The sequence below is a fragment of the Bemisia tabaci genome, chromosome 7, assembly GCF_918797505.1.
Source record: "Bemisia tabaci chromosome 7, PGI_BMITA_v3".
Classification (NCBI taxonomy): domain Eukaryota; kingdom Metazoa; phylum Arthropoda; class Insecta; order Hemiptera; family Aleyrodidae; genus Bemisia; species Bemisia tabaci.
This window is the reverse complement of record NC_092799.1, coordinates 42,529,866-42,556,874: the sequence shown is the minus strand read 5'-3', so window position 1 is coordinate 42,556,874 and position 27,009 is coordinate 42,529,866. Positions and strand designations below refer to the sequence as shown.

Below are 27,009 nucleotides of genomic sequence, written 5' to 3'. Positions count from 1 at the left end.
TCCTTAACAGAAAGAGATTTCACATTTCTGATATTGTGGTTGCTTTGAGGAAAATATGCAGCGAAGAAATGAGTGGACAAAATGTGATATATACCTAATCGACACACGACCACTCAAGGGTTATCGTAAAAGTTATCATGCAATTAGTGAAAAAAAACCATTTAGACGAGTGTGCAATTTTTTGACCCGTAGCTCGATGCAAGAGCCTAGAAGAAAAGGACGTTCGATGGAATTGCTTTTTAATGCACGAGGCTTTAAATTGGCGATAAGAGATTTGACTTTAATGACAATCGGTGGGAATTACAAGTTTATCACTGGAATTTTGTTCTGCATGATTGAGCGCAAAAAAGAGAACCCATTCCTGACGTCTAGGAATGAGACGAACATGTGACAACGGGGAAAACCGACAAGTGATAAAAATTGCGACTAAGGGCAAAACAAAACCAATTTGACCTCATAACCATATTATTGATGCTTTTTTGCGCTCCCCGATGTATATTTTGCCTATAAGTAGCGAAATTGAGGGTGAGCGATGACTGCATTTACGAAAGGCGTTGCGAGATAACTATTCGACCACCGGTGATGCCCATATTGCCGCTAACTTGATTGAAGGCGCGTTATTCTGCGCCGCTAACTCGGCCACGCTGCAAAGTAGATCGAATGATTAAGAGAGGTCGGACAAAATCTGGAGACTTTAAATCCTTATAAATCCGGTTATATAAATTTTTGAGGTTCTAAAAGCGGTTTCATTGGTTTCCTCATGAAATGTCCGTCTAGAACACACCTCAAAGTCTAAATTGTGACAAAATAAACATCAAAATTTGCAGTTTCAGTCAACATTTTCATGTCCGACCTCTCCAATTGACCCGATCCACTGTGCGCTGCGCTAGCTGATGGCGCGGCGTTGATATAGTGCCGCCAAATTTGTAACACAATGGGTCATAATTCTTGACTCCCTTTCCGTTAATTCAGGAAAATAATGTGTATCTTAAATGCGACGATTCAGAAACTCGCACCATGTTTAATTTTTTTTGTTTAAAGAAAAATCCAAAAATAAAAACGAACCAAAATGCAACGTTGCAATCGAAGTAAGTGCGCTTTTATTCGCATGTAGGTAGCCATCGATAGTTGACTTCATCTACGGAAGGCTTTTTTTGAGATAACTATTCGACCACGGGTGATGCCCGGATTGCCGCTACCTGGATTGAAGGCGCGTCACACTACAACGACGGTCATAGAGAAAAAAAATTTTTGAATACTTTGCCCTTTGTGGACACACTGGATGAATTTCCGAACACACTGATAAAAATACGTGTGTTCTTGTGTTACTTTAGGATAATATTGGAAGTGAAACATAGACCACCACACATTTTGTGTTGATTTGGTTACAGTTTTCGGTGAATTTAGCGCAGAAAACGATGGAGGGTCCGGGAAAATGCATTCCTCTAATTACGACGTTAGTATTCATCACTCATATCTTATTGAATTTCTTCCAGAAAACTAGCTGGCATTTTCACTTCAAATGAAGTTCACTTCAAACTGTCCACCAAAGGCTAGGGTTATTTTGTTCGTATGATATCAAGAGTAGAGTCCCTTTATACTGAGAGTCAAGACAATGTGAATCAATTTCTGATTGGTTACCGTATTTTAGGCCTTCACAGTGTCACAAACAGGAATAAAGATTATATTTTTGCCAATTGCAAAGATTATAATCTGGAATGGACCAGGGAATTATAGGTTCGGCAAGGAACAAACGGAATGAGAGAAGGAACAGAGAGAGGAATTTGAGAATGGGCCGATCAAAGATTACGAAAAACGTTCAATTTCTGTAATCTTTATTCCCGTTTGCGACTCCATGGGGGGTGTTGTCTTGACTCTCAGTATAAAGGGACTCTGATCAAGAGAAGCGCGGCGGATAACGGAAGTTCATACGTCGTTACAAGGGATTGCGTGGTGGCGGATTCCAGCGGAAGGGATCGATTTTCGTGAGACGGGCGGGCGCTGCCCCAGATCCGGGCCAGGGCCGAAACGAACGCCAAGTTCAGCCGCCGCCGCCGCCCCCCCCCCTCCCCCGCTTCTCCCGGTTCTTATCAGCGGAGTGATAGTGGCGCACAACTGCAACAGTTCGATTAATGATACCCGAGGGAACGTAAACAATATGCGGCTAGAAATGTTTTGTTTCGTAGTTAACACCCGACGTTGCCGGGCGGGGGCTCCATACACTGAAAAAAAGTTACGAGCTATTTGGATCAATGAGTTCGAAAACACACCAACTCGGAAAAAAAAATTGTTCAAGAAACGCCTAAAACTGCGCAGCATGGCGAAGAAGTTAGTTTAAACCCCTTTGTTGCATGAGCAAATCGTTGATTTTGGAAAGATAATCCACATTGTAGGTACAGTATTTTTTTGACACTATAGTCGGTTGGAATCGATTTTTATGGTTTTTTCTAAGCAAGGAGATCAGACATGTAATGTTCCCCAAAAATTATTTCTTGCTTTGATTCAGTTTAATACTCCAGCATAGAAATAAAGCCGAAAACCATTTGTTGCTTTCATGCAACGCTATGCAATAAAGGGTTAAGAAAAACCTTTCTGGTGCCAAAGGACAAGTACTTAGAGACTTTGTAAAGCACCAAGTTGAAATCGATACACCATGTTTGATGACAGAGAATTAAGCGTTTAAAATTTTCCGCTTTGGTGTGTTTCCGTTCTCACCGACTTTCAGATACTGATTTTTCAAAGTCTGCCTAGAAAAATTTATGTTTTTCGACCTGAATAACGCTTGAATGTTTATATAACTTGTTGATACAAGGTATACTGAACCGAAAAAAAAACAAAAAAAAAACGGAAGATCGGATGGTCACCCGTTTCCCTTGAAATGGTCAAAAATTGGTATTTCCACTGAAATACTTCGATTCTTCCCTTTTCCCGTCGCTGTTTCGAGCAGTTCCGATTGCAATTTCGAAATTTCCTTTAGCGACGATGCTTCTATCCATAAGTGTTACAAAACCGTAAAAAAGTGAAAATCGAAAAAACCCGAGTTAGTGTGTTTTCAAACTCACTGATTCTAATTACAACGCTTAAAGCGCGCACTGTGCTGTGCGCGTAATCCATGAAGCATTCCTACAATCTTGTAAGCCAACTGACCGACTGCACTGCGTTTGGCGCAATGCGAGAAGTATTCATGCAGTCTTGTAGGCGCTCATATGCGCTTCGTGCCGACCGCACTGGTTTGCGCAATGCGTGAAGTATTCTTACAGTCTTGCAGGCGCCAATATGCAGCCGGAGTTTTTTTTCAGCGTACGCGAGGAGAAAAAAATAAACTTATTCGCGACCGTCCACAGTAAAATTGCACTGCGTTTAGCAAAAAGGAACCAAGCCACAGGAGCTATTCGACGATGTAAGTCGGCAATCACATAACTCGGTTTGCGACGTCGCAGACTTCCTGTCATATTTTATCTTTTCAACGGAGAACTACTCAACGGTAAGTCTTTTAAACTGCCGTGATTGTTCTTCTCTGTGCGAAGAAAATTCCGCAAAAAATTCAAGGAATAACGTCAGTTTGCTCTCCTTTAATAAAATAACATAGGGGCGGAGATTTTCAGACACCGCAAACGAGTTATGTGATTGCTGACTTCCACCGTCGTACTACCAAATTTAACGAGGCACTTTAAGTTTGTACAAGAGACGGTTTGGGCGGATTCTTCGGAAAATTTAACGGAATTTGCCACTTATTATTCATAACATTCACTGAAATTTGAACACAAATGCGCACAACCGTTTTCGTGTAAAAAATCAAAATTCCCACACTGGAAAAAAACCACATTGAATCTAGAGTCCAGACTCTTGAAAACATTGACAAGAAAAAATACTCTTGATTCAATCAGATTTAAGCTGAAATCAAAAGGAAATCCGCTCAAATTAAGAGGCTGCGTTCTTGATTTAAGCTTAAATCTGATTGAATCAAGAGCATTTTTTCTTGACGATGTTTTCAAGAGTCTGGACTCTAGATCCAATGTGTTTTTTTTTCCGGTGCAATTAAATTAGGCAAAAGCTCATGTGGCTTGGTTCCATTCTGCTTAGTGGGCGAAGTGCATTTCCGCACTTCGCGCATCGATACGATAAAAGATAAACGAGGCAATGCATTTCCCCGCGGGGAAAGCGACAACCCAGCGCGACAGAATGCGCCTTATAGGTCATACGTTCACACGGCCGCGCACAGCTGAGCGACCCAGGGCGGGACGGGGGTGGCGGCGAAACAGGTGGTGGTGGGCGGGCGACAACGAGCGACGGGAGGGGCGAGGGGGGGGGGGGTATTGATTTTCCGGGGAGCTTACTCAACGCAGAGGAAAGTCGGGTACGAGCGCGCGGGAACCCGAGCGAGGGCGCTGGGTTATTAGAAAAAGCTCTCCTCTTGCGTTATTCAATACCGCGAAACACCCCCCCCCCCCCCGCCCCGCCCATGGCCGGGGCTGTTTCGGGCCCGGAGCGCAAGGACGCGCAACCTTCCGTACCACGTGGGACGTTGCGCTTATTGCGTGATCCTCGCACTTTACACTTTTCGCCAGCCTTTTCTTTTTCTTCCGTTCCCTGTGCGGTTTGACTATTTAATCGCTTTAGGGTGTCTCCTTCGCGGTCTGATGCAACTTTAAAAGCTGCAGCTTTTGGCTTCTTCGACTGTCGCAAGCCTCGTCGTTACCCTTGAAAGTCGGAGGTTAACGAGGAGGTTGAGAGAGACTTGAGGACTTCAGCACATATTCAGAACGATATCGCAATGCAATAAGAACTATACATACACTGGAAAAAAAAACACATTGGATCTAGAGTCCAGACTCTTAAAAACATCGACAAGGAAAAGTACACTTGATTCAATCAGAATCTAGCTTAAATCAAGAACCAAGCCTCTTAATTAAAGCGGATTTCGTTTTGATTCAAGCAAAAATCCGATCGAATCAAGAGTATTTTTTCTTGTCAATGTTTTCAAGAGGCTGGACTCTAGATACAATGTGTTTTTTTTTTCCAGTGTATGTAACCAAACGGAGCCTGAAAAGTAAGAAAGGTGGATTGCAATGAAGTCAAGTTTATTGCAGTCGACCTTTCCTACTTTGGGGCTACTTTTTACCTAAATGGATAATTCAAAAACTTATCCAGCCAAATTCGTTAAGAATTGCCCCTTGTCAAGGATTCCAGCCATTGGAAAAACGAAAGAAACACCCAAAAATGGCATTACAGGTTTAACTAATTTTAAGTAAGATACTGCTCTCTTCAAAGTTTTTCCAAACCGAATAATTTCCCTACAAATTAATGTCTAATCAGGAGAAATCTGGCAAAGTCCGAAAGCTCACGCGGCATTTTCCCTCAGCTTGGCAGAACAGGCCAATGGGAATAATAAAGCACCATGATTAATGTAACCAATGCAAACCATAGGGATCTCGCTGAAGAACAAAAGCCGTTTAAGGAGTGGCTATTGATCCAGCTTGGACTGAAATAATTTTCCACATCCTAACTTTAATTTTTTACGACTTGTCCTCGTTTTATTGAAGGACAGGCGACTTTTACATACGCCATTCCTCATTTGTCATAGCAAATCACGGTCATTCGAACGAACACTGGCCGCCCGTTTAAGATGAAGACTTGTCCACGAAAAGAGGCAACATCGAGTTGGACCTGAAACGACTTGAGTTGAGCGGACCGAATTTGGCTTTTATCGCTCATCGCATCGATCTTTGGCCGGTACAAAGATATTCTGCCGGCCCGGGGAAAAACAGATATTCTATCGAGCTGAGGAAAAACATCATATCAGAATCCGACAGTTGCCATTTTTTTTTGTTTAAATTTTTTGTTTTTTGTTTTTTTACTTTTTTTTAAGGTAAAAATTATCTTTTGTGTGTGTGTGTCGCACTCAGCTATTTTAGAATGTCCAAGGAAATACCCAGATCCGAAGAAACATTTTTCCCAACAACAATACTGCACAAGAAAAATTTGGAAGATATTTGGTAGAGCTTAGTGAAACTAGAAAAATTATTGAATGACACATTTCCTGTGTTGTTTTGATGGAAAACTTTTTTTTTTTTTTTTTTTTTTTTTTTTTTTTTTTTATCATTCTTCTGTTCAATCTTCTACACTTTTTCGAATTTTTTTCACTCCTCTAATTGAACCGGGACGTGCAAAAACAGCTAATGTCCATTTTTTCAGTATTGAGTTTTTTTTTAGTTCGTAATACTTTCAAAGAGTTGATACAACCATAAAAAAGATGAAAGGACTCGTTTTGGGGTTAAGGAAACCCGAAGACGAGTTTTAACGCCACTTTCGTGGTTGCATCCAACTCCGAAAAGTATTATGAACTCAAAAAAACTTAAGACTGGAAAGGTGGACATTAGCGGTTTTCGCAAGTCCCGATTCATCTGTAGCTTTCCTAGAAAATAAATACATCATCAAATGAAATTTGGCAACATTTAAATGCTCATATGGTGTTCTTTCCTAGAGCGGCAGTATTCCACTTGTGGAACATCTCCGGGCCAGTAGCATATTGTTTGATTTGTTGACACAAACTACTGTCGGCGGTCACGATGAACGATGGACGATGGACTCGATCGACTCGAAGCTGTCTTCGACCGGACATCCCTCTTTGTTCCCCGATGTGTGTTGCCACATTTCAACCAAAATAAATGGATTCCAAGCTGGAGATTCTCCTTGCACGATCGCGTTTAAACGAGCTCTCATCAAAATGATAAGTACGTTTGGTAACTATTAGTTTGTATCTAGGCTATTGATTTCATGGAGGAAAAAAATGAGGTGTTTGCATTTCGGGCATCTTGTAATTTTTTTGATGACCTAGGTCGGTACAGCGAATTTTATCATCGATTTTCTTGGAAATGGTGTAATTTATGGAAAAAGGTCATTCTAGGTATAAAAATGCTTGAACTTATATCATGAGTTGATTTAAGCAAGAAATGGGACACTATGGTTCGTTTTTCATACTTCGAATTCCGGATTTCGCTGGCCAGGTTGTACCGACCTACACCACAGGGTAAACAAACCTCAAGATGCAAACACCTCCTTTTTTCTCTCTATGTATTGATTTGACGGTGGATGCTTTTGCACATTCGACAAGATCCTTGGTACGTGAGTTATTTCGCGTAGTGTTGCGATTTAAGGACTGAATTTGAACATTTTTTGGTTTAAATAAAAGAAAATCCCGAACGCGAGTTGGGGGCAAACCCTTTGGTACTGCATCCAAAGCAGTGACGAGGCGTGAATGATCTGTTATCGACATTTCCCTTCATGAAACTGTGGTAAATAATCAATTATTCGAGCTCGTTCGTGGAAAACCCCTGTTTATCGATCCTTTCCCATGGGCTTAAATAGCAGATCAATCGATATATCGCAAAACACGCCAAGCCTCTGCTCCAAACCACAAATCGTCGTCTCCCGCACGAAGGAACGTAACTCCAATCCAAGGTTGCCAAATTGACTCCAACAATTAATTTATTTTACAAAAATGTGAGTGTGCAATTTATATCCAAATTTGTCTGATTTTTGCATGAAATCGGAAGAAAAATCAGTGAAATTTTCAGTCAGAAATGCCCAATACTTTTCTGGTTAAAATGCAATTTACGAAAGGAAATTTGGCAACACTGAAATGTAGTTACGTTCTTTCGTGCGGAAAACGACGAAATTAGCGTCGGTCATCTCACTACCCGAATATTATTCTTGCTGTGTATGAAGCATTTACGATTGTAGTATGTCTACTGATATGAGGTTATTTTAAAAATATGGACGGAAACGTATTGGTCATCCATACAGTCTACTTAGTATGAAGATGAGGAGGAGTACTTACAAATAATCACGAGTTTTCTTTTAAAACACGTGGTTGTTATTTGCAAAAAAATGAGCGAAACCTCGGCTTACCTGAAACAAAAATAAAACACAAGGTTAGCTTGATCTGTGCACCGCAAAAAAAGACGCACTAAAAAATCGATCCGAAAGGGCAACATAGGAAATTAGCAAATTTAGCAGGCTACTAAAATATTCACACGGGGTTAGATAGTGATCAAGGAGCTCACAGAAGCGGTAACAAAGAATTTCGGATAAAATTATCGTCTTGCCCTTCCAATTTGAAACCAAGAAGCCAAAACCAGAAGCCACTGGCGACGCACAGTGGATCGAATCAAATCAGAGAGGTCGGACATTAAATTTTTGATTAAAACTGCAAATTTTGGTATTTATTTCGTCATATTTTGAATTTTAAGGACTGCCTCCAGCAGAATATTTCACGAGGAAACCAATGGCACCACTTTGGAACCTCAGAATTTTGTATAAACGGAGTTATAGGCGTTTAAATTTTCCAAATTATGTCCGACCTTTTCTATTGACTCGATCCACTGAGCGGGGCTAATGACAACGTTGAGTTCCGCGCTCAGGGAGAGGAGGAAAAAAGATCGTCCCCATTACCATAAATTTTTGTGTTTCATCACTGTGGGTCAAAAACCGCGAAATGACGAATTGCGAAGTGCCTCGTTCCGTTGTTAACTGATTGTAAATACATCGATACCTTTCGATGTATTCTTATCTTGATATAATGCAATGATGAACCGATTAAAGATTTCGTTGGATGATTTGCAGGAGCTACTGATTTCCAGTTGTTTTAGAGTTAACGACACTGGCCGGTTCTCATTAGCGAATTCGCAGCTTAAGATTTATTGAAAAGATTTAAGATGTCGTCGTTCGCAGCATTCTGCATTCTCTGGTCAAAAAACTGGTCATTAAGTGACGGATACCCGGCTGTCCGGTCTTATGAATCTCAAGCCGACAAAGCTAACAGAAGAGGAAATGCGGCCATTATTCATGTACTTTAGTGGGATACGTAACTTAAGGAAGGGGTATATAAATAAAGGAAGAAAATTGTTTGACCTTTAAGAAGCATATTATGGTACAGAATTGATGGTACCAGGAAATAGGCTTAATTTTGAAGGAGACTTACTTTTCTTGCACTTACGCGGAAATTGGTCCAAGTAGGGGGAAGATTAACGAATTTTGCAAACGTACCATTGATTAATTAAAATTTGCATCGGAGGAAAGGGAAAAGATGAACCATCACATTAAAGCTTTGTTTTTAGCTTAAAACCCTCAACCTTAAAGCTGAAATCTTAGCCTCAGAAGTAGTAAGTACTCAAAATTACTTCGTTCTTTACACTAAAAAAAAAAAAAAAAATTTCTTGAGACACTGCTATTTTGACTTACAGCATCGTTTCTTGTCGACAAAATTTGGTTTTCTTGAGTTGAATCTATGCGGATTTAACTTAGGATCAGTTTTTTTGAGTTAGAGAATCGTTGTTTTGCTTTCGTTTTTAAACTTCAACTTGACGGTAGCAAAAGGACACTTTTTCGACTAGAAAAAATTACTTTAAGTTAAATCCGCACGGATTGAACTAAAAAAAAAAAAAACAAATTTTGTCGAAAGAAAACGACGCTTTAATTCAAAATAATAACTCAAGAAGTTTCTTTCGGCGTTTATTTGGAGACAGAAGGAATAAAAATCCAACCATGGAAATTCTACCCGGAAACACCATTTCTGCGAATTGGACCCTACGAAAGACGAGAACTCCATTTCCTACAGCATGAACTTCTCGCGTGCTGCGAGAGCCAGCATGTTCGCGGCGAAAATTATTCGATTTCAGCTCTAATAGACGCATAACACAAGTCCTTAATTGAAAGGGGTCACTTCAATAAAAACAGTGCACTCCGAATACACTTCTCGCCGCTTATGTCACATTGATCGTGAGCGAGCTTACGTCACTTGAGGGGGCTACGGAGCGGGTCTCACCTCGCCGGGTCGTGATTTTGACGTGCCGTGACGCAAGGAGTGACACCCGTGGTACTCCATACTTCCTCGAGAGGGAGTAGTTAACTATTTTACGGGGTCTCCTCAAATTACCCATGATAAAGTTGTAGAAAGGCACTAAAAACGGCACACAGTTGATAGATTACGTTGGATTCTCCGTTTGGAATCCCAGATCCCTTGCTTGTGGCGAGTAGGAAACACAACTTGCACACATGTGAGAATTCCTGTAATTTTAGTTACTTGAGGTACTTCATTTCCTTTTGCTTCGATTAACCAAAAATTTTGGGTTAATTTGATTTTTCTTTTTTTTTCTCACGAAGTGATATTTTAAAACGATAACTTCAACAACGGGTGATGGGAGATTGTTGAGGGAAGTTGACAGAGAGTGTATATGAATGGTGAATGTACGGTATGTGAAGTCGGAACGGGATTAGCCTTCCAGACTACTTGAAAAAAAGAAAAAAAAAAAAAAAAGTCTCTTGTAGGTAATAGAAAAATTATTTTTAAACGGCAAAACCAAACAGACCATCTGGAGAAAAATGCTACCTTTAGAGTATTTTGAAAGTGTTGGCCACTTTGCTAATGTTTTTAGTTTCCACCCTTTTGCCTCACTTAAAGGTAAGACGAGTTTCAAATTAGACTGCATTTTGCGATAAGGAGCTAATATTTCTGGCTCACCTAAAAAAAACCTATCTTTGTAGAGGAACGAGTGACACATGCGTTTTTCTTAAAATGAGCCAGAAATCATCCTAGGTATTGAAAAGTGTGGTACGCGGTACCTACATTTAATATCCGGCCTTCGATTATTTCCACTGTTTTTAATGTATTTACTCCAACTAAGAAATATAATTCTCAACTGGTTTGGGTAAAAAATCAAGAGTTTAGCTTGCGCTTGTGGCATTGATGTCCACGTTTTCGTGGTGGCCCACCGTCTTATCGAAGTAATTAATTAGTCGAATATTGATGGGCAATTACCGAAATCCAAGTGCAATCAGGTCTGCGTTCCCATGAGCAGGGTACATAAAAGGCACTGTTGCTCTGTGGTAGCCCTCTATTATTTCTTCCTTATTCCTCTTTCGGAAGGAATTTTTGATCCTCACTATAGTCACTTCCGCGCTGACCTAAAAATTCGGGGTTCATTAAACCTCATCTGCCGCGGTTACTCAAACGGAAAATACAAATCCCGCTTCGAATTTTGTCACGACTCTCACAAACGAAGGAAATTCAGTGGAAAACAACTGAAAGTCGCGGAGAATTTGAAAAGTCTGCGATTAAATCAAAGGACAATAAAAAGAAACGAGACCAAATTACAAGGAAGCACGCGCTAATCTGCGGTGTGCATTTCGCGGAAACCAAGGGGGGCAATAATTTACTGCTAATTAAGGAAGAATTAAAGTAAGAGAGAACAGAGCAGAAATCAACCACAGTACTCGAAGTCAGAGAGAAAGAGAACGCAGCTACGATTATTCTCAGATTCTTGAGAGTGAGGATGAAATAAGGAAAGAAAGTAGGACTTCGGGTGCAACGAATCGGTCGCAAAAGCCGTAGAATCGTATTTTGATGATTAAAACCTAATGATAAGTAAAACAGAGTAAAATCTGTTCCGATATCGAGTCTCTACACCTGGTGCGAAAGAGGAAATCGCCCTTCTAAGTCATCTAACTCTCTGTCATCTTAAATTGACTACACTGGAAAAAAAAATTAGCTTGGATCAAGCATGAGAGCATCCTTTAAGTAATTTGCTGCCAAGAATGTTTTATCTTGCTTTAAGCTGACTTTTTCTTGATACAAGAAAATTAATGCTTGGGTTAAGCAAACAAGTAGCTTATATCTCTGGAAAAAAACACATTAGAGCTAGAGTCCAGACTCTTAAAAACATCGACAAGAAAAAATACTCTTGATTCAATCAGATTTAAGCTTAAATCAAGAACCAAGCCTCTTTATTTGAGCGGATTTTATTTTGATTTAAGCTTAAATCTGATTGAATCAAGAGTCCTTTTTCTTGTCAATGTTTTCAAGAGTCTGGACTCTAGATCCAGTGTGTTATTTTTTTCCAGTGATTAACCAGAAACAATCTTGATTTAAGAAGAAATACTTCTTGGCGGCAAATTTAAAATTCCTTTTCTTTCAGAGGAATGACACAGACATTTTCATTTGAACAATTTTTATAGGGCATTTACTTGAACTGTGACGCATTTGTTTCTTTATCAATCATATACGTATCAGAGAAAACCTAAGATGACTGGTCGCGGGGTTGTCTAGACTACAAAACAGCACGAATTGTTCGTTATCGGGAAGTTACGTTTGCATAAAATGAATGATCTTTTGTCGCGCCCGCCACTCCCAATGAATCATTTCCAGCCTTGAATTGCTTTTAGCATTTCGCGTCTACCTCGCGGTCTAACGGGACCGGCAGTTAAGAGCCAGAGTGGGACAGTTTTCTGCGAAAGGCCACAAATGCTGTCATCCGCATCTTATTCACGCTTGCTTTCGAAAAATCCTACGGGTCGCACTGTGGCGCGGAGCCACGGTTTAAAACGCCGCGAAATGCAACGATTTTCACGCCTATCATCGCCAAGGTCGAAGATAATAAGTAGTAGTAGTGCGGAGGTTGTATTCTTCTTTTGGGTGACGGTTTTTTATGTGCTCTTCCCTTTTCCCCTCTCAGCTCCTCTTAAAAGATGCACCCTGCGATTGAAAATGATGTCCGGTGTTTTCAAGGGCTATTGTCTTAACATCACTGAAAAAGACTTTCCGTCTCTTTCAGGGTCAAATTTCTGACAAGATTATCTCCTAATTATGCTTAAAAGCAAATTAGGAGGATAGGTTCAAAATTGAACCTCCAATAGCGATTGATAACCTTGTGACTTGATTCTATGCGAATAGGCAAAAAAGTCTAGTTGACGAATTTTGACGTAAGGTTAATGGGCGGGGTGACGAAAATGCCCGATCTCGCGATCTGCAGCAAACGTGGGGCAGATCTAGGGGTCGTGACTGTACTTGTTAGTAATTATTGAAAATTGACAAAACGGATTTTCCTCCATTTAAATGTACCTATATGAAAAAAATCTATTTTTGGTCAGGCAGTTTGCTTCACCTAAAATCAATATTTTTAATGGATTTTAATGACGGAAGGACAGGGTTGCCAGCTTGCAAAATTGCCACTTGGCCACTAGCCAATTTTTTGAAGTGATGCCTTCCAGCCTTTATTTGCTCCATAGGTACTTAAAAAGTGCAGTGAGTACTTAAATTGCGAACTTTGCCGTATCAAATTGGGCACCTTCATATTTTCTCGTGGGGACGAATCGGGAATTTTCCCGTGAGGCAAAAACGCAAATAAAAATATAATAATACTGACGTATTTTCATTTTTTTGTATTTTGCAGACGCCCTGCCGCTGGAACTTTATGCCTCGCTCCAGTCGCATGTTGACGCCCTATCAACCTTCCCGATGTCTTCAGGAATCCCGCTTTCGAGGAGAAGCAACCGAGGACAACCACGGACAAAATCAATAGCGGACCATCTGCGATGTCCCGGCGAACCAGCGATTTCAGCGAAACTAACAGTAAAATCGGGGATATTTCTGCAAGAAATCGTCCTCGGGCCGCGGGAAGGGGGGCTATAAATTAGTAAAACTGCGCACGAGATGAAGAATAAACATGTTGATTACGCTGAAATAAGAGGGAGGGGAGGGGGTCTAACTCTAACGGCATATTCGATTACTGGGTTGCGGGTTGCATAACAGCAGTGGCGTGGCGTGCTTTGCGATTATCGATTGATTCGCCATTCAAATCTATGAAAAAAGATCGATTATCAGGACGTCACCTTAGTAATCGATTCTTTACCATAGCTTCAAATGGCGATATATCGATAATCGATCCTTCACGCCGCGCCACTGCATAACAGATTAAAACCGGAGCTCACGCGAAGGGGAAGAGCCAAACGCAGTGCGGATTTGCGGAACCTGCTGAGAGTGGACATGGACACGGTGTCCGACTCGGCGAGAACAGCGTATGTCCTCGGGGTTTTCGTTGGGAGTTGAGCGGTTTTGGCTTCGCGGAACCTGCTGGGAGAGGACATGGACACGGTGTCGGGCTCAGCAAGAACAGCGTACGAGTCCGTGGTTTTCATTGGGACTTGCGCGGTTTTGGCCTCGGAGACCCGACGAGGTGCAGTGCGCCTCCGGCCGCAGACGTTAGCCGAGATCCGCGATGTTTAAGTTGGGAGTGATTAGATTGTCCGTGATCCTGATAGATCTCCACCGTTGCCGAATTGTCACCCAGAGCTTTCCTTCAAATCGTGGGCGATGGTTCAGAGAAAAATTCTCTTTAAGTAGAAAATTTTTGGGAAATCTCACTTTGAGTAAAATATACCTGCCACAGTGTTCACGGCAGCAGTTTAAAATTACACTAATAAAAATATTTGTGTTCTTGTGTCGATTTTAGTTACTGTATAGGAAGTGAAATACAAACCAACAAAAATGTTGTGTTGTTTTTGGTACAGTTTGCGGTGAATTTATTCAAGAAAACTACCTGGCATTTTCACTTGAAATTGTCAACTGAAGGCTATAGGGTTATTTTGTGATTTACTTCCCATATTAACCAAACTTTTGTGTTGAAAGTTTTCTTCGTGCAAAATCAAGCACTTTCGAGAACTTATCAAAGAATTCTAATTGGCAATATCAAGGAGTTTCAAGAATCTCTCAACGGTTTCTGAGAAAAATGACAACGATTTTTGCAAAAACCATTCAATTGTTGCGAAAGATTCAAGGATGTACGAAAAAAACTTTTTTTTAAAAACTGACTAAAAACCTTCGATATTGCTTTAAATATGGAAGTTTATCTCATGGTGCCCTCATTTTCCTCTGTTAATCTAAACGTAGAATAGCGGACGCAGTGATAAGACAGCGCTTTTTGAGATTTTGGGAGACTTCCTAACGATCGTAAACGAAATAACGGTACTGATACTGTAAAATTCGAAGACTTTTGCGAACATCTAGGTAATTTTCTAAAATTCAAGATTATTTTAGGACTTGAAAAGTTGAAAAAAAAAGTTGGAAGTTTATCTATGAACTTTTCAAGACGTTACGAACGATTTTCCATGATCAATTCCATAAAATGTAATAAAATAAAGTGGTTCCTTTCCAACTGTAAACTGGCTAGAGTCCGAACAGCATTGGCACAATACCATTGCTCAAGTAAATTCATAAGCGCGACAGAAGTAAAAATACAGGTAATTAACAATTACATTGGAATTCGGGATTTTACTTTGTTTCACGTAATTAACCAAACAGTGGAACCGACGACCGCTGATAACGTATATGGTTTGTGCTCGTCATTACAAAGATAAACTAGTTATGGAAATGATCTTGTATGACTCTGTTTTGCGTGGTTGACGTCTAAACTGTCAACTGATTCTTGATGATGACTGATGCGGCACGTGTAAAACCAGCTGTTTCGACAGAAAGCTTGAGGCATGCTGTCCCGGCCTTTTTCATCTGCAATTTATTACGCTTTTGTCCAAGGACTGGAGGCCCAAGTAAATACACTCTGAGGGAAGTAATACAATGTTAAATTGATTACGCAATGAATGGACAAATATAGAGCAATATGACCTCAGTTTTCCTGATATTAAACGTGTCGTCACGCTGATTTACACATCAAACATGACTCAAAAAGGCCGGTAGTATAAGAGCATACTTGGTAAATTTGATGGAATACCTTGAATGTGAGCTTTCTCTTTTCAGATAAATGCTATCAGTGAAATCGAAGAACATTGATCAAAGTTAGCGATGATCAATGATTAGAATATTAATTGAACCTTCTAAGAATATAGCGTTTAAACTGTGGAGCACATTATGATTGTGTAACCATGGTCATTTGTTCATAAACAAGCGTTCTTCCGCAAAAATGAGTGCATTTATGCAAAAACTAAGTCAAGTACACGTGCTTTACAAACAACGAGCCAACCGTAACAGTTGTAATAATAAATCATTTGGTATAATTTCAGATCATAGGTAGGCTGGCTGCCCTTTTGGGTCCTAAAAGCTACATGACCTACCCTCAAAATTTTTGACTTGTGTCTCAATGGCGAGGCGTGAACAATCAATTATCGATATTCCCCTATTTGAAGCTGTGGTAAAGAATCGATTGTTAAGGTGTCCGCTGCGAACACCCTGTTTATCGATCCTTTTCCACTGGTTTAAATTACAGAGCAATCGATAAATCGCAAAGCACGCCACGCCACTGATGTCCGCACTCTCCCTGTATACACAGTTTAGTCACACTGGAAAAAAAACAAATTGGATCTAGAGTCCAGACTTATGAAAACATTGACAAGAAAAAGGACTCTTGATTCAATCAGATTTAAGCTTAAATCAAAAGGAAATCCGCTCAAATTAAGAGGCTTGGTTCTTGATTTAAGCTTAAATCTGATTGAATCAAGAGTATTTTTTCTTGTCGATGTTTTTAAGAGTCTGGACTCTAGATCCATAATGTGTTTTTTTTTTTTTTTTTTTCCAGTGCAGGTTTCTTGTAAAAATTACAATTTGTAGATGGAGCTTTTGCAGCGTTGAAAATTAGTTACCGCTGGAATGAAACGATGGCAGTCGCGTCGGATCAAAGCTGTACCAAAGGGCGGCTCGCGGCAGTCGCGATAGCGAAGCTAAGAGGCTGTAAAAGCCAACCGCGAAAGACCTTCAATGCCTCCAACGTCGTCAACGCTACATGTCGCCGCGGACTCGACGGTGGCAAGTGGATCTTACTATTCTCACAGTTGAGCGGTTGACATTTCCGTCCCACTCTATCACTCCACCGGTTACATAAACCCATGCTTTCTATCACCGATCCTCGGGTTATATGTTTTTATCCCGGCACCAAGGTCCCACGGATCGGGAGAAAAAAAATTGCCGCGCGGGTTTTTCGTCGTTGCCTCGAGCTCTCGATATAATGTAAATCTCGAAAAATCCGTTGAGTTTTATTGTCACATGTGTGAAACACGATTCATCGCGACAAGGAGACTTACATCAACTAACGTGAACAGTCACTCCTTATTGGAATCAACAGATTCTTCAACACAACAGGAAACTCCCGAGGGAACGATATGTATTGAACGATACTTTATAGGTGCCACTGGAAAAAAAAACACATTGGATCTAGAGTCCAGACTCTTGAAAACATTGACAGGAAAAAGGATTCTTGATTCAATCGGATTTAAGCTAAATCAAAAGGAAATCCGCTCAAATTAAGAGGCTTGTTTCTTGATTTAAGCTTAAATCTGATTGAATCAAGAGTGTTTATTCTTGTCGATGTTTTTAAGAGTCTGGACTCTTGATCCAATGTTTTTTTTTCCAGTGTGCGGAGGTCCAAAGAGGTCCTATCGTTTTGGAAACCCTCGTTCCGTCAAAATTTTTGTAAACATTACCTCATTTTTGCTCCTCATCATCAATCTGCCTCAATGTTGAGAAACACGTCGAATTTCACTATATGCGATTGTTAAAAAAAGAAATGCATTATTGACCGTGATTTTGCGGAAAAAATGCGCTTTATACCCATGGACGAGCCAAGCCTCCCATTTAAAAACGGCCTTTTTTTGGGCTTTCTTATTTTGAATGAGACCAGCCGGTCACGTGGACGATTAGTTTCAGCGCTCTTCGTAGTAAAACCGATGGATCGAGCAAGTTGTCGACATTGTTTTCGCTTCATTCAAACCTGTGTTAAAGAATCGATTTTTGGGTGTTCTACCGTGGATCGATTATTTACAACAGATTTGAATGGGAAGAAAACAGAGCTACCAACCTCCGTAGTCCGCCGTTGTAACGTTGCCTACCAAACTGCCATCCCCCATTTTCCACACAACCCATTTTCCCCTCAATTGAATACCAATTGTACTTAAACTTAAGGAATAGGCACCCTGCAAAATGGAGAATTTGCACGCAATTTTTTTATTGCTTCATCTGAAAGTGCCTAATGAGCTGAGTTCGCAATATTTTTCATAATTTTTTTCTGACATGGGAAATTGGAGAAAAATTGATTTGAAAGTGAGAAAATGCACCGCCTAGTGACGTCATCTGGCGGCATTTCCCATTTAAACACATGTATTTTCGCAGAATCGGTTATTTTGTCATATCTCCTCTAATAATTGCTCAATTTATGAATCAAGGGTATCTTCGTGTTCAGTTCACTCAGAGGATTCCACTTAAACAGGAAATTCGTCAAATTTCAGACCCTTGCAAATTCTCCATTATGGAGACCAGCTACCACGAACCATTTCGACGGTGCAAGTTGGAAATCACATATCTCGTTTTGGAAAACTCCTGAATGGCAATTCTTTAAAACTGCCCCGATTTTTCTTCTCCGTGCGAAGAAAATTCTGCAAAAACTTCAAGGAATGATGTCAACTTGTTCTCCTTTAAAAGAGTAACGTAGATGCGGAGATTTTCAGACACCGCAAACGAGATATGTGATTGCTAACTTACACTGTCAATTTGCGGATCCATACTTTCTTATTATTATACAGGGCTAGGCGGATTCTCACACTTTTTCTCAGGTGGAGATGATACGGAGGCAGTAGCGGCAACGCGCAGAACTTGACTGGAGCTTTCATCCGTAAACATTGGGATCTAGATGAGTCTAGAGGGGGAAGGGGGGAGTAGTGGCTGCCTCGAATTATGTAACTGGACTAAATAACTAAATCAGTTAATGACGAGTCGACAGTCTCAACAGGCTGAGAGGGCCATCACGCGAATGGGTGCTTACATCCGCGCAGCGCATCTCATGGTCTCTTCTCCTCGCCGCAGTTCTGCCGTGCTAAGGAAAAATGCTGAATGAACATTCGAGCGTTGTCGAATTTTTCCTGATGAAAGTTTCATTCTCGAGAGGGATAATTAGTAGTTCTGTTTGAAATTTTCCGATCCGTTGGATTAAAGTGCGAATGATATTCTATGAAAGATTCAAGTGGAAAAAGCACACATTTTTGAAGAAAATTTATATTTCGTCGTCTTCCTGACATAAGGGCGTAACTACATTCGACGATGCGCCCTGTTATCCATTTAACTCAATGATTTCCCGGGCTCATCTCATGTTGTAGCTACGACCTTTTGTCAGCCAGGCGACGATTCTATTGGAGGAGAATGAGCAATATTTGAATGCTCGTGCAACGCTTTTCCCGGGCAAGGTAGAAGTCAGTGTCGAGGCGTAAATGATCGATTATCGATATTTACCCCCATTTGAAGCAATGGTGAAGAATCGATTATTAAGATGTTCATTGCAAACACCCTGTTTATCGATCATTTTCCATAGGTTTAAATGGCAGATCAATCGATACATCGCAAAGCACGCCACGCCACTGACAGAGTTCTACGATACCGGTTCGTGCTGCGAAACCACAAACGCTGCTGCAGGATTCCTAACTTGATGCTTGTTATAAATAATAGAGGAACAAGCCACGATTAGGCTCATCATTAGGCACTTCGAACAATCCGCGAACGCCAGGAGGGATTTTTCCGATGGTTCTTGGAAAAGTTTCCGAACCTTCATGACATTTCCGGTAAATACTATAATATTATAATAATAAATAAGTACTGCCGAAAATGCATATTTCTATCGTACCTAGCGTTTAAGAATCTTCGCCTAAGTACCTTTGTTTTATTTGTTACAAAAAAAAAACAAAAAAAAAAAAAAAAAACAGTAAAGTTCAAAAAAAACTTTTTTTCTTTTCATTACCTATTTAAGCCGTTGAGGAATTTGCAACTTAATTTCTTGATTTTCAAACTACTTATATCTTAGTTTTTTTGTGGTGCTTTCTAGTTTTCAAATAGTTTCTATGAATGAGCGGAAAATAAGCATTCCCGATTGGAAAGCGTGATCCAGTTGTAAGTGCTTATAAGATTCAGATTTTTAAAAATTTAAATTAAAAATCAGATTTTTATTATTACTATTGTTTTTTCTGTATTTTCCCCTTTTAAAATTAAAATACAAATATGATTAGAAATGTTTGTTAAAAATTACTTACGCAGAGGTGACATTTCAAATGGACCGAACTTATTTATACTGTGCATCCGTATAATCTATTTAAAAGCGTCCGTTGGAGGAATTTCTGAACGAAAAATTTATCGATATTCGGACCAAATTAAGCAAAAAGCAACCGAGGAACATTTAGAAGGGAGAACTATACTGCCGTGCTAAGGAACAACGCTGTATGAACTTCCAGGCGTTGCCAAATTTCCTTTGATAAAACACGAATTCCCTGGTAAACTTATACATATTTTCTTTCCAATTCTTCAGATACTTTTGCTCGCAATTTTACCCAAAGTTCCTGCAAATTTCAAGGAAAAGTATTCATAACTTTCCTCAAAAATGCATATTTTATCGAACGAAATTTGGCAACACTCGAATGTTATTACGGCGTTCTTCCTTGGCACGGCAGTATAGGCAGATGCGAGTTGTTGTACTTAAACTCAAAATTTAACTGAGTAACTTTCGGTTGAAAACTGAATCCACCACAGACTGCTGCCGGCTGCGGGAGCTTTCAGCTTGGAGATCCTCGAACTAGATTCAGCGTGGGTTTTTGTCCCTTTCTGCGTAACCATGTCAATTACCCCGATAAAATTTTTCTGTACGAGACTGCCAGTGACTCGCAGCATGCACAACACAGGCTGGCCACTCTCTTGCTCATCTAAACTGTTTAACCAATAATTATTACGCAATTGCAATCAATTACGTAAGCTAGATAAGTTCAGTATGTTAATCTGTTGCGCAATGCGAACAGAAATGCACAATTGGACGTGCGCTAGTGACAAATAGGCGACCGGTCAGTCGTGCGATGCGCCTGATCATGACAGATGATCGATCAGCTTCGCCATAGATCGTTGGAGCTTTTAGTCCACTTTTAACCCGATTTTTTGAACTTAGTTATTGGTTCTATCCATCGATTTTTTTCCATGGCTAGTACTTAGTTGTCTATCAGCGATTCTTGAACGTTGCAAATGCGTGCACTAGACCTCCATTCGCATTTCATGTCTTTCACTCCGCACTGGGGATGAGTTTGATTACATTCTGCTATTCTGCTGTACTAAGTAAGAACGCCGTATGAACATTCGAGAGTTGCCAAATTTCCCTTGATAAAACATTCATTTTTGACGACATTCAGGCATATTTTTCCTTGAAATCTTCAGATATTTTAGATTGAATTGCGTGCAAAACTGACGAAAAATTTTGGAGAAAAATATTCACAATTGTCCCAATAAAGTCGATTTTTATCGAGGGAACTTGGCAACGTCTGAGGGCTCATACGGCGTTCTTCCTTAGCATAGAAGTGTTGAAAACTATTGTTTTGGACTCATTGCAGAAACATCATTGACGTCAATAGGTAAGATCCCTTTCACTAAGGAGCTATTAGGTAGAATTAGGACCGAGGTACAACAGTCTTATGTCCATCTTTCCAGCTGTTTTCGCTGATAGAGGGAAGAGTATTTAATGGGCCGAGTTTATCAGAAAGGAGCCAACCCACATTTAAAGAAAAAAAAAGAAAAAAAATGGAGTTAATAATAATGTTTTCAAGTTCTATCAGACGTAGGTACTTATATTTTCTCCTTCCTAAAACTCAAAGTGCTTAAAAAAAAAAAAAAAAAAAAAAAAAAAAAAAAAAAAAAAAAAAAAAAAAAAAATTGTGGAAATAGGGGTTAAAGTTTATTTTCTACATTGAGCCTGGAGCCATGGAGGAATAAAACTTCAAACCTCTTTTTCTCAGTTTCAACTTGGTGGGGGTTGGTTCTTATCTGATAAAATCGGTCCTGATATTACGCTACGTATGTCGGTGTGCGGTTAATTTATCATCGAATGAGCTAAGCATCCATCTTATACTTCCGAGGACAATAATTGAACTTGAAAAGATGTACCTGTGCTCATGATTTGATCACTTAAGAACCGTTAATTGATTCATCACTGTGGAAATAATGTTTGCGGTTTCCATCATTAATTTTAAAAACCAGTTAATTTTGACGATTTAAGTGGAGCCGATTCAATTCCATCCGCGCAGATTACGGAAGTCTTGTTAGCAACACGCGAAGGCTGACGCTAAAGTGAGGCTACCTACCATACTGCCATGCTAAGGAAAAACGCCGTATGAACACTAAAGAGTTGCCAACTTTCCTTCGATAAAATGTTTATTTTTGAGGAAAGTTGTGAATATTTTTCCCTTAAAGTTTCAGAATCTTTAGGTGAAGTTGTGAACAAAATTATCTGAAAAATTGGAAGGAAAATATTCATAAGTTTACCCAGAAATTCGTGTTTCATCAAAGGAAATTCGGCAACGCATGAAGGTTCATTCGGCGTTTGTCCTTAGCACGACAGCATATCGCGGAAATACTTGCGTGAGATGATTGAACTATTCGTACATTAAACTTAATTCATCAGGTTTCCGATTCTTCGTTGGTAGGATTCAAACTCATAAAACATAAACTTGTTTGTTTCGGTTGAAATTTGTATCCGCTGATTTTCACGGAAAAATTTTAGTTAAAGCACGGACATCGAGAATTTAATATAAATAATATATAATATATATATATATATATTAGAACGCAAACTTGAACTTGCGAGGCAGATATATTCCCCTTTCTTAGTGTTTATCCTCATTCTCCTTTGAAAAGTCCCTTCCAGGATATCCGAATTTTTCTCTCTCTTCCTTCTTCTAGGATGTCTGGAGCCACTTTAAAAAAATCCGCGTTTTTCCATTACCTTTTCCTTGCTTTTTACTTAGGTATTACTAAAAAAACAAAATAGAATGTCCTCTGATTAAGTTTTCTAAAATCCTTGCTTTTCATTGCCTTATTTTTGCCATGATAACTTGAGGGGAAACGCTAGGTACTTCATCAGGGGTTCTAAATGAGATCTTTCTCTTGCTTCTATAAGAGTTGACAGGTACTAGTACTCAAGGAAGTAGATTCATGCTAAGCCATGGTTATGCTACGCTACATCCGTAAGTAAAAGCTGATTATAAAAATTAAGTTACTTTTTTTAAAATTAAAAACAAATTTGAATTTACTGATCACCCAGAGTATTAAAAGAAAACGTTTTCTGAAACACAATTTCAATTGGCTTCTCAGATAAGTATGGTTACATAGGTGCAATGAAGAGACTTCATTAAAGACATGAATACTGAATGCATAATATTCATAGGAGCTAAAGAGGTTTAAAAAGCGTGTTGCTTTGCATAGAAGTCCCTTTTTTTCCAGTCAATTATCATTCACCATGCTTCATTCCTGTAAAGTTTATACTCCATCGCTAGTTCCTCAATAAAATATCTAAGTGTACAATTGCTCTTTTGGACTGGTTCCTGTGACTCTAATTCTTTTGACGAAGGTGGTAAAATTTTATTTGTATCAATTTTCACAAGAAGGAACACACCATAAGAAAAAAGGAGCTTCATTTCTTCATAATTTTTGGGTTACAAAATACAGTAACAACTTGTGCTAGCCCTGCAAAATGGAGCCAACTGAATTTGAAAATTTTGAAATAAGTGAATGAAGAGATCACAAACTAGCTGATCCTGATCCTACCTGATCTAAGGTATGGCGATTGGGTATTGGAGAATTTGCATGCAAAAATGTATTACTTTATCTGCGAGTGCTTACTGAGGAAGCTAATTTTGCTGTTTTTTTTTTTTTACTTCTTCCGATGTGGGAGATTGTAGAGATAAGATTTAGGGAATGCACAGTCTTATACCATCATTGAGTGGCATTTCCCTAATTAAACAAAGCAGATTATCTAGGTAATTTTACCATATCTCCTCCAATAATTGCTCAATTTAAAAAGCGAGGATATCCTTGTGCTCAGCTAACTCATTCGTTTCCACCAAAACATAGAACTCATCAAATTTCAGAAGCCTGCAAATTCTCTAATGATCTCTTATTCAGATCAGATGACCCAAAGGGAGGTTCAGTAAACAAGTTTATACCTGCCCTTTGGTCAATCTCAAAATTGCCTGGTCAGTGGCCTTATCACGTGTATGGAAAGGCAAGGTGTCACGTGACTGAGTTAAAACATTAAATCATTAAACAATCGATTGCAGAACATTCTGTACCTTCATTGTGTGTTCCTCCACCGGCGAATATAGTGTTTGAGTGCACATGGCCATCCTGGTGAATTAACACATGATCCAATTCACTCACTAGTTTACACTTGTCGCGATCACTTTCCCAACCTTGTTTGAAACACTTGGCACATTGATAGCACAGTGCCCACGCATGCTCTTCACTGATGGGAGCGTTGAAGGAAATAAGGATATCCGAAAGCGAAACACACTTGTTTGGATCTAATTTGCACTTTTTCGGTCGCACTTGGACATCCCCGGCCATTATCACTTGTTGGGATCGCACATTAATCCGAGCTGAATCCGGGGCATCAAACGGAGAACGACACACTGGTTGTTGCTTTTAACGTCACGATAGAATACGAAAGGCTCCTAAAACGCGCACACTGACTATGAAAAATTAACGAGTAATTCCGACAAACAGTGAAATCGTGCGGTTTAGTTGCTTATCGACGCAGCGTGGTTGTCCTCGCGAACGGTTGTAAACAAACTGAATGCGCCGATCAGCTGCATGGAGCAGCGCACCGCGTCTACGCTAGCGCGCTCTCGCGAAGATTTGTTGAACTGCTCGCTCGCCCGCTGATCAAGGTCTTACGACGAGCGCGTGATTTGAAATTGCGGGCACTCGCCGGAGGTGCGCTTCCTTAACCCCCTCCCGCCATAGCATCGCTTTCACGTATTTCGCCTTCCCCAGTGGCAATAACTAAGACATTTTTCAATAACTTTCATAAATACGATCTGTCAGAGCGCACTTTTTGGTTTCTCTTTTGAGTAATACTCAAGTCTAGTAAAAACGTAAAAGCCTTTCCGAAAAATAACTCCTTTTTAAAACATTTTTGTCAAACATTTTCAGGGTTAAAAAACTATGGGTGATCTCTTAAGGTTTTTCTCAATATTGAGTTGAATTTCACCTCCCCTTAATTTAACAAAAAAAAGTGCCCAAAAAGAATTCCCTGAAACAAACATTTTAATAGTTTTTTTTCTTTAAGAGTTATCCTTTTCAAATACCTGTATGAGGTAAAAAAAAAATTGTAAGCCGTCGGTACTAGGTTCATAATAAGGTAGAGAAGGAGAATCGCACATTGTAGGTTGAACAACACCTCTTGTGATACCTCCATCCTTTAAAAATGTATTGACTGGAATCGAAATAGGAGGAATATTTTTTCGACTGGAGAGCCTCTTTCCACCGTAATATTTAACTTTTTCAGCAATAACTAACCATCAGCTCAAATCAATTCGAATTTTCTGGGAACGCAATTTAAAATTACCCTGCGCTCTTAAAATGACTATGATTTCGAGATATGTTGTCTAAGCAAACCGTTATTTATGAAAATAAATTTTTGCAGAAAATTTGCAGAGTGTTAGGACGCGGTGTTTCAATGGATACGACCAATGAATTGCTGAGTTTGAAAAATGTAAGTAATTTTTACCACTGAACCCGAAAATAGCGGTGGTTTTTTTTCTGTCAACCGGCAGTTTTTTTCACGCTAAAAAAAGAGTTACAATTTTATACATTCTTTACGGCTACGAAAGTGAAATAAACTGCTCACAGCTAGTCTTGTAAAGCACTGGAGAGAGTTTGATTCAATAAAATCGCTGTCTCCGTGGATGTTCCGCAGATGGACTTTACAACATTTTTTTCCTCGTCAAATCAACTCATTTTTCATGGAAAATGCTTTGATTATTTTATAAAAAATCAAGTATGAATTGAGGAGCTTGGAGGACAAGGCGCATAAGTACAGTTCTTGCTACTTCGAGAGAGACCTGTTTGAGGTTTCAAAATTACATGGATCCTTATAGCGGAAAGAAAGTTCGAACTGACTTTTTGATGCTTAAAAATTGAATTGGGGAGAAAATTTTTCTCAGAATCATTTATGTATAAGCTCCGCAAGACCTCCTGAATTTGCATATCTGGTAACGCATAGGTAGTTCCAGCGTTCTACCGGACCGAGTTTCTTGATTTTTGCGGCTATCGACAGGCAATTGTCTCTCGATGAGCCCACTTTATTCAGATTTTGAAAATATGACCCGGTTTTTTTACATTACGCGGTGAAGTTGCGAATTCTCCCATTTAAACAACGTAAATTTTTATTTTTTGTCATAGTTCGTTTGAGCGTTCTACTGGGCCGATTTCCATGATTTTTGCGGTTATCGACAGGTGATAGTCCCTAGATGAGCCCGCTGTAATTAGATTTTGGAATTATGACCCAGATTTCTTATTATAATTGAGTATACCTAGGAGCTTAGAAAGGGGGCAAAATTTGAATTACTGGCTTATTAATATCTCAATTTTGTCAAAAACTGCTCTTTAAATGCGCTTTGTCCTCTAAGCCCCAGGGCCGGATTAAGGGGGTGGCCACATGGGCCGCGGCCCACGGCGGCAAATCTAGAGGGCGGCAAATTTTGCAATTTTTTTAAATGTAGGTATAAAAAAATATCGGATTTAGAAAAAAAAAATTACAAACGAGAAAAGGCGACAACATCTCTCATTTCCTGAGAGTATAGTAATTTTTAATTTTGTCGTCTTTCAGTGATACAAGAGACATCACCTTTAAGTAGTCGAGTTAAGAGAGAAACCAAACACGCAATTTGGCCTGAAACGGTGCGGCGCAGAGAGCAATGATGACGAGGACTTGAGATGAAAAGGAGATGCCCTCGGCGCGGCGATCGGTATGTAACACATATTAGTGCCTACAAGACTGCACGAATACTTCACGCATTGCATCAAACACAGTGCGGTTATTGTGGTCAGCGTGAAACGGATAGCGCCTACAAGAATGCATGAATACTTCACACATTGCGCTAAATGCAGTGCGGTCAGCGTGAAACGCATGGCGCCTACAAGACTGCGTGAATACTTCACGCATTGCGCCAAACACGGTGCGGTCTGCGCGGCACGGCGGCGGAAGTTATAATCATTAAACCACATTCATGTTTGTTCTTTCATAATTTTTTGTTCATTTCTTATGAATGAAAGGCCTTGGCCACACAGAGATAGGTTTACTAAACTTAACTTTTGCTACTAGTGTTGACAGGGCATTCCCAAAACATGTGTTCAACACGAGTAAACGCGTCTTA

At 39.7% G+C, this 27,009-nt stretch overlaps 1 protein-coding gene and 1 long non-coding RNA gene across 4 annotated transcripts in view; both read right to left on the bottom strand.

Annotated features, from left to right (window-relative positions):
- The window catches only part of spir (spire type actin nucleation factor), a 442,084-nt gene extending 417,641 nt beyond the window's left edge, over window positions 1–24,443 (bottom strand). For 2 of the 3 annotated variants that reach the window (XM_072302606.1, XM_072302605.1), the window contains exon 1: window positions 23,923–24,442. In XM_072302606.1, the coding sequence (XP_072158707.1) occupies window positions 23,923–24,196 (274 nt within the window). In that variant the 5' untranslated portion in view covers window positions 24,197–24,442. Of the gene's footprint in view, window positions 1–23,922 lie in introns of all 3 variants that reach the window. The other variant, XM_072302604.1, reaches the window with a different exon arrangement.
- LOC140225086 (uncharacterized) lies at window positions 6,059–20,166 on the bottom strand. Its single transcript, XR_011900243.1, has 2 exons — window positions 19,855–20,166; window positions 6,059–7,911 (listed from the first exon to the last, which is right to left on the bottom strand). It is a non-coding gene; the product is annotated as an uncharacterized lncRNA (long non-coding RNA).
- Window positions 24,444–27,009: the final 2,566 nt, after the last annotated feature.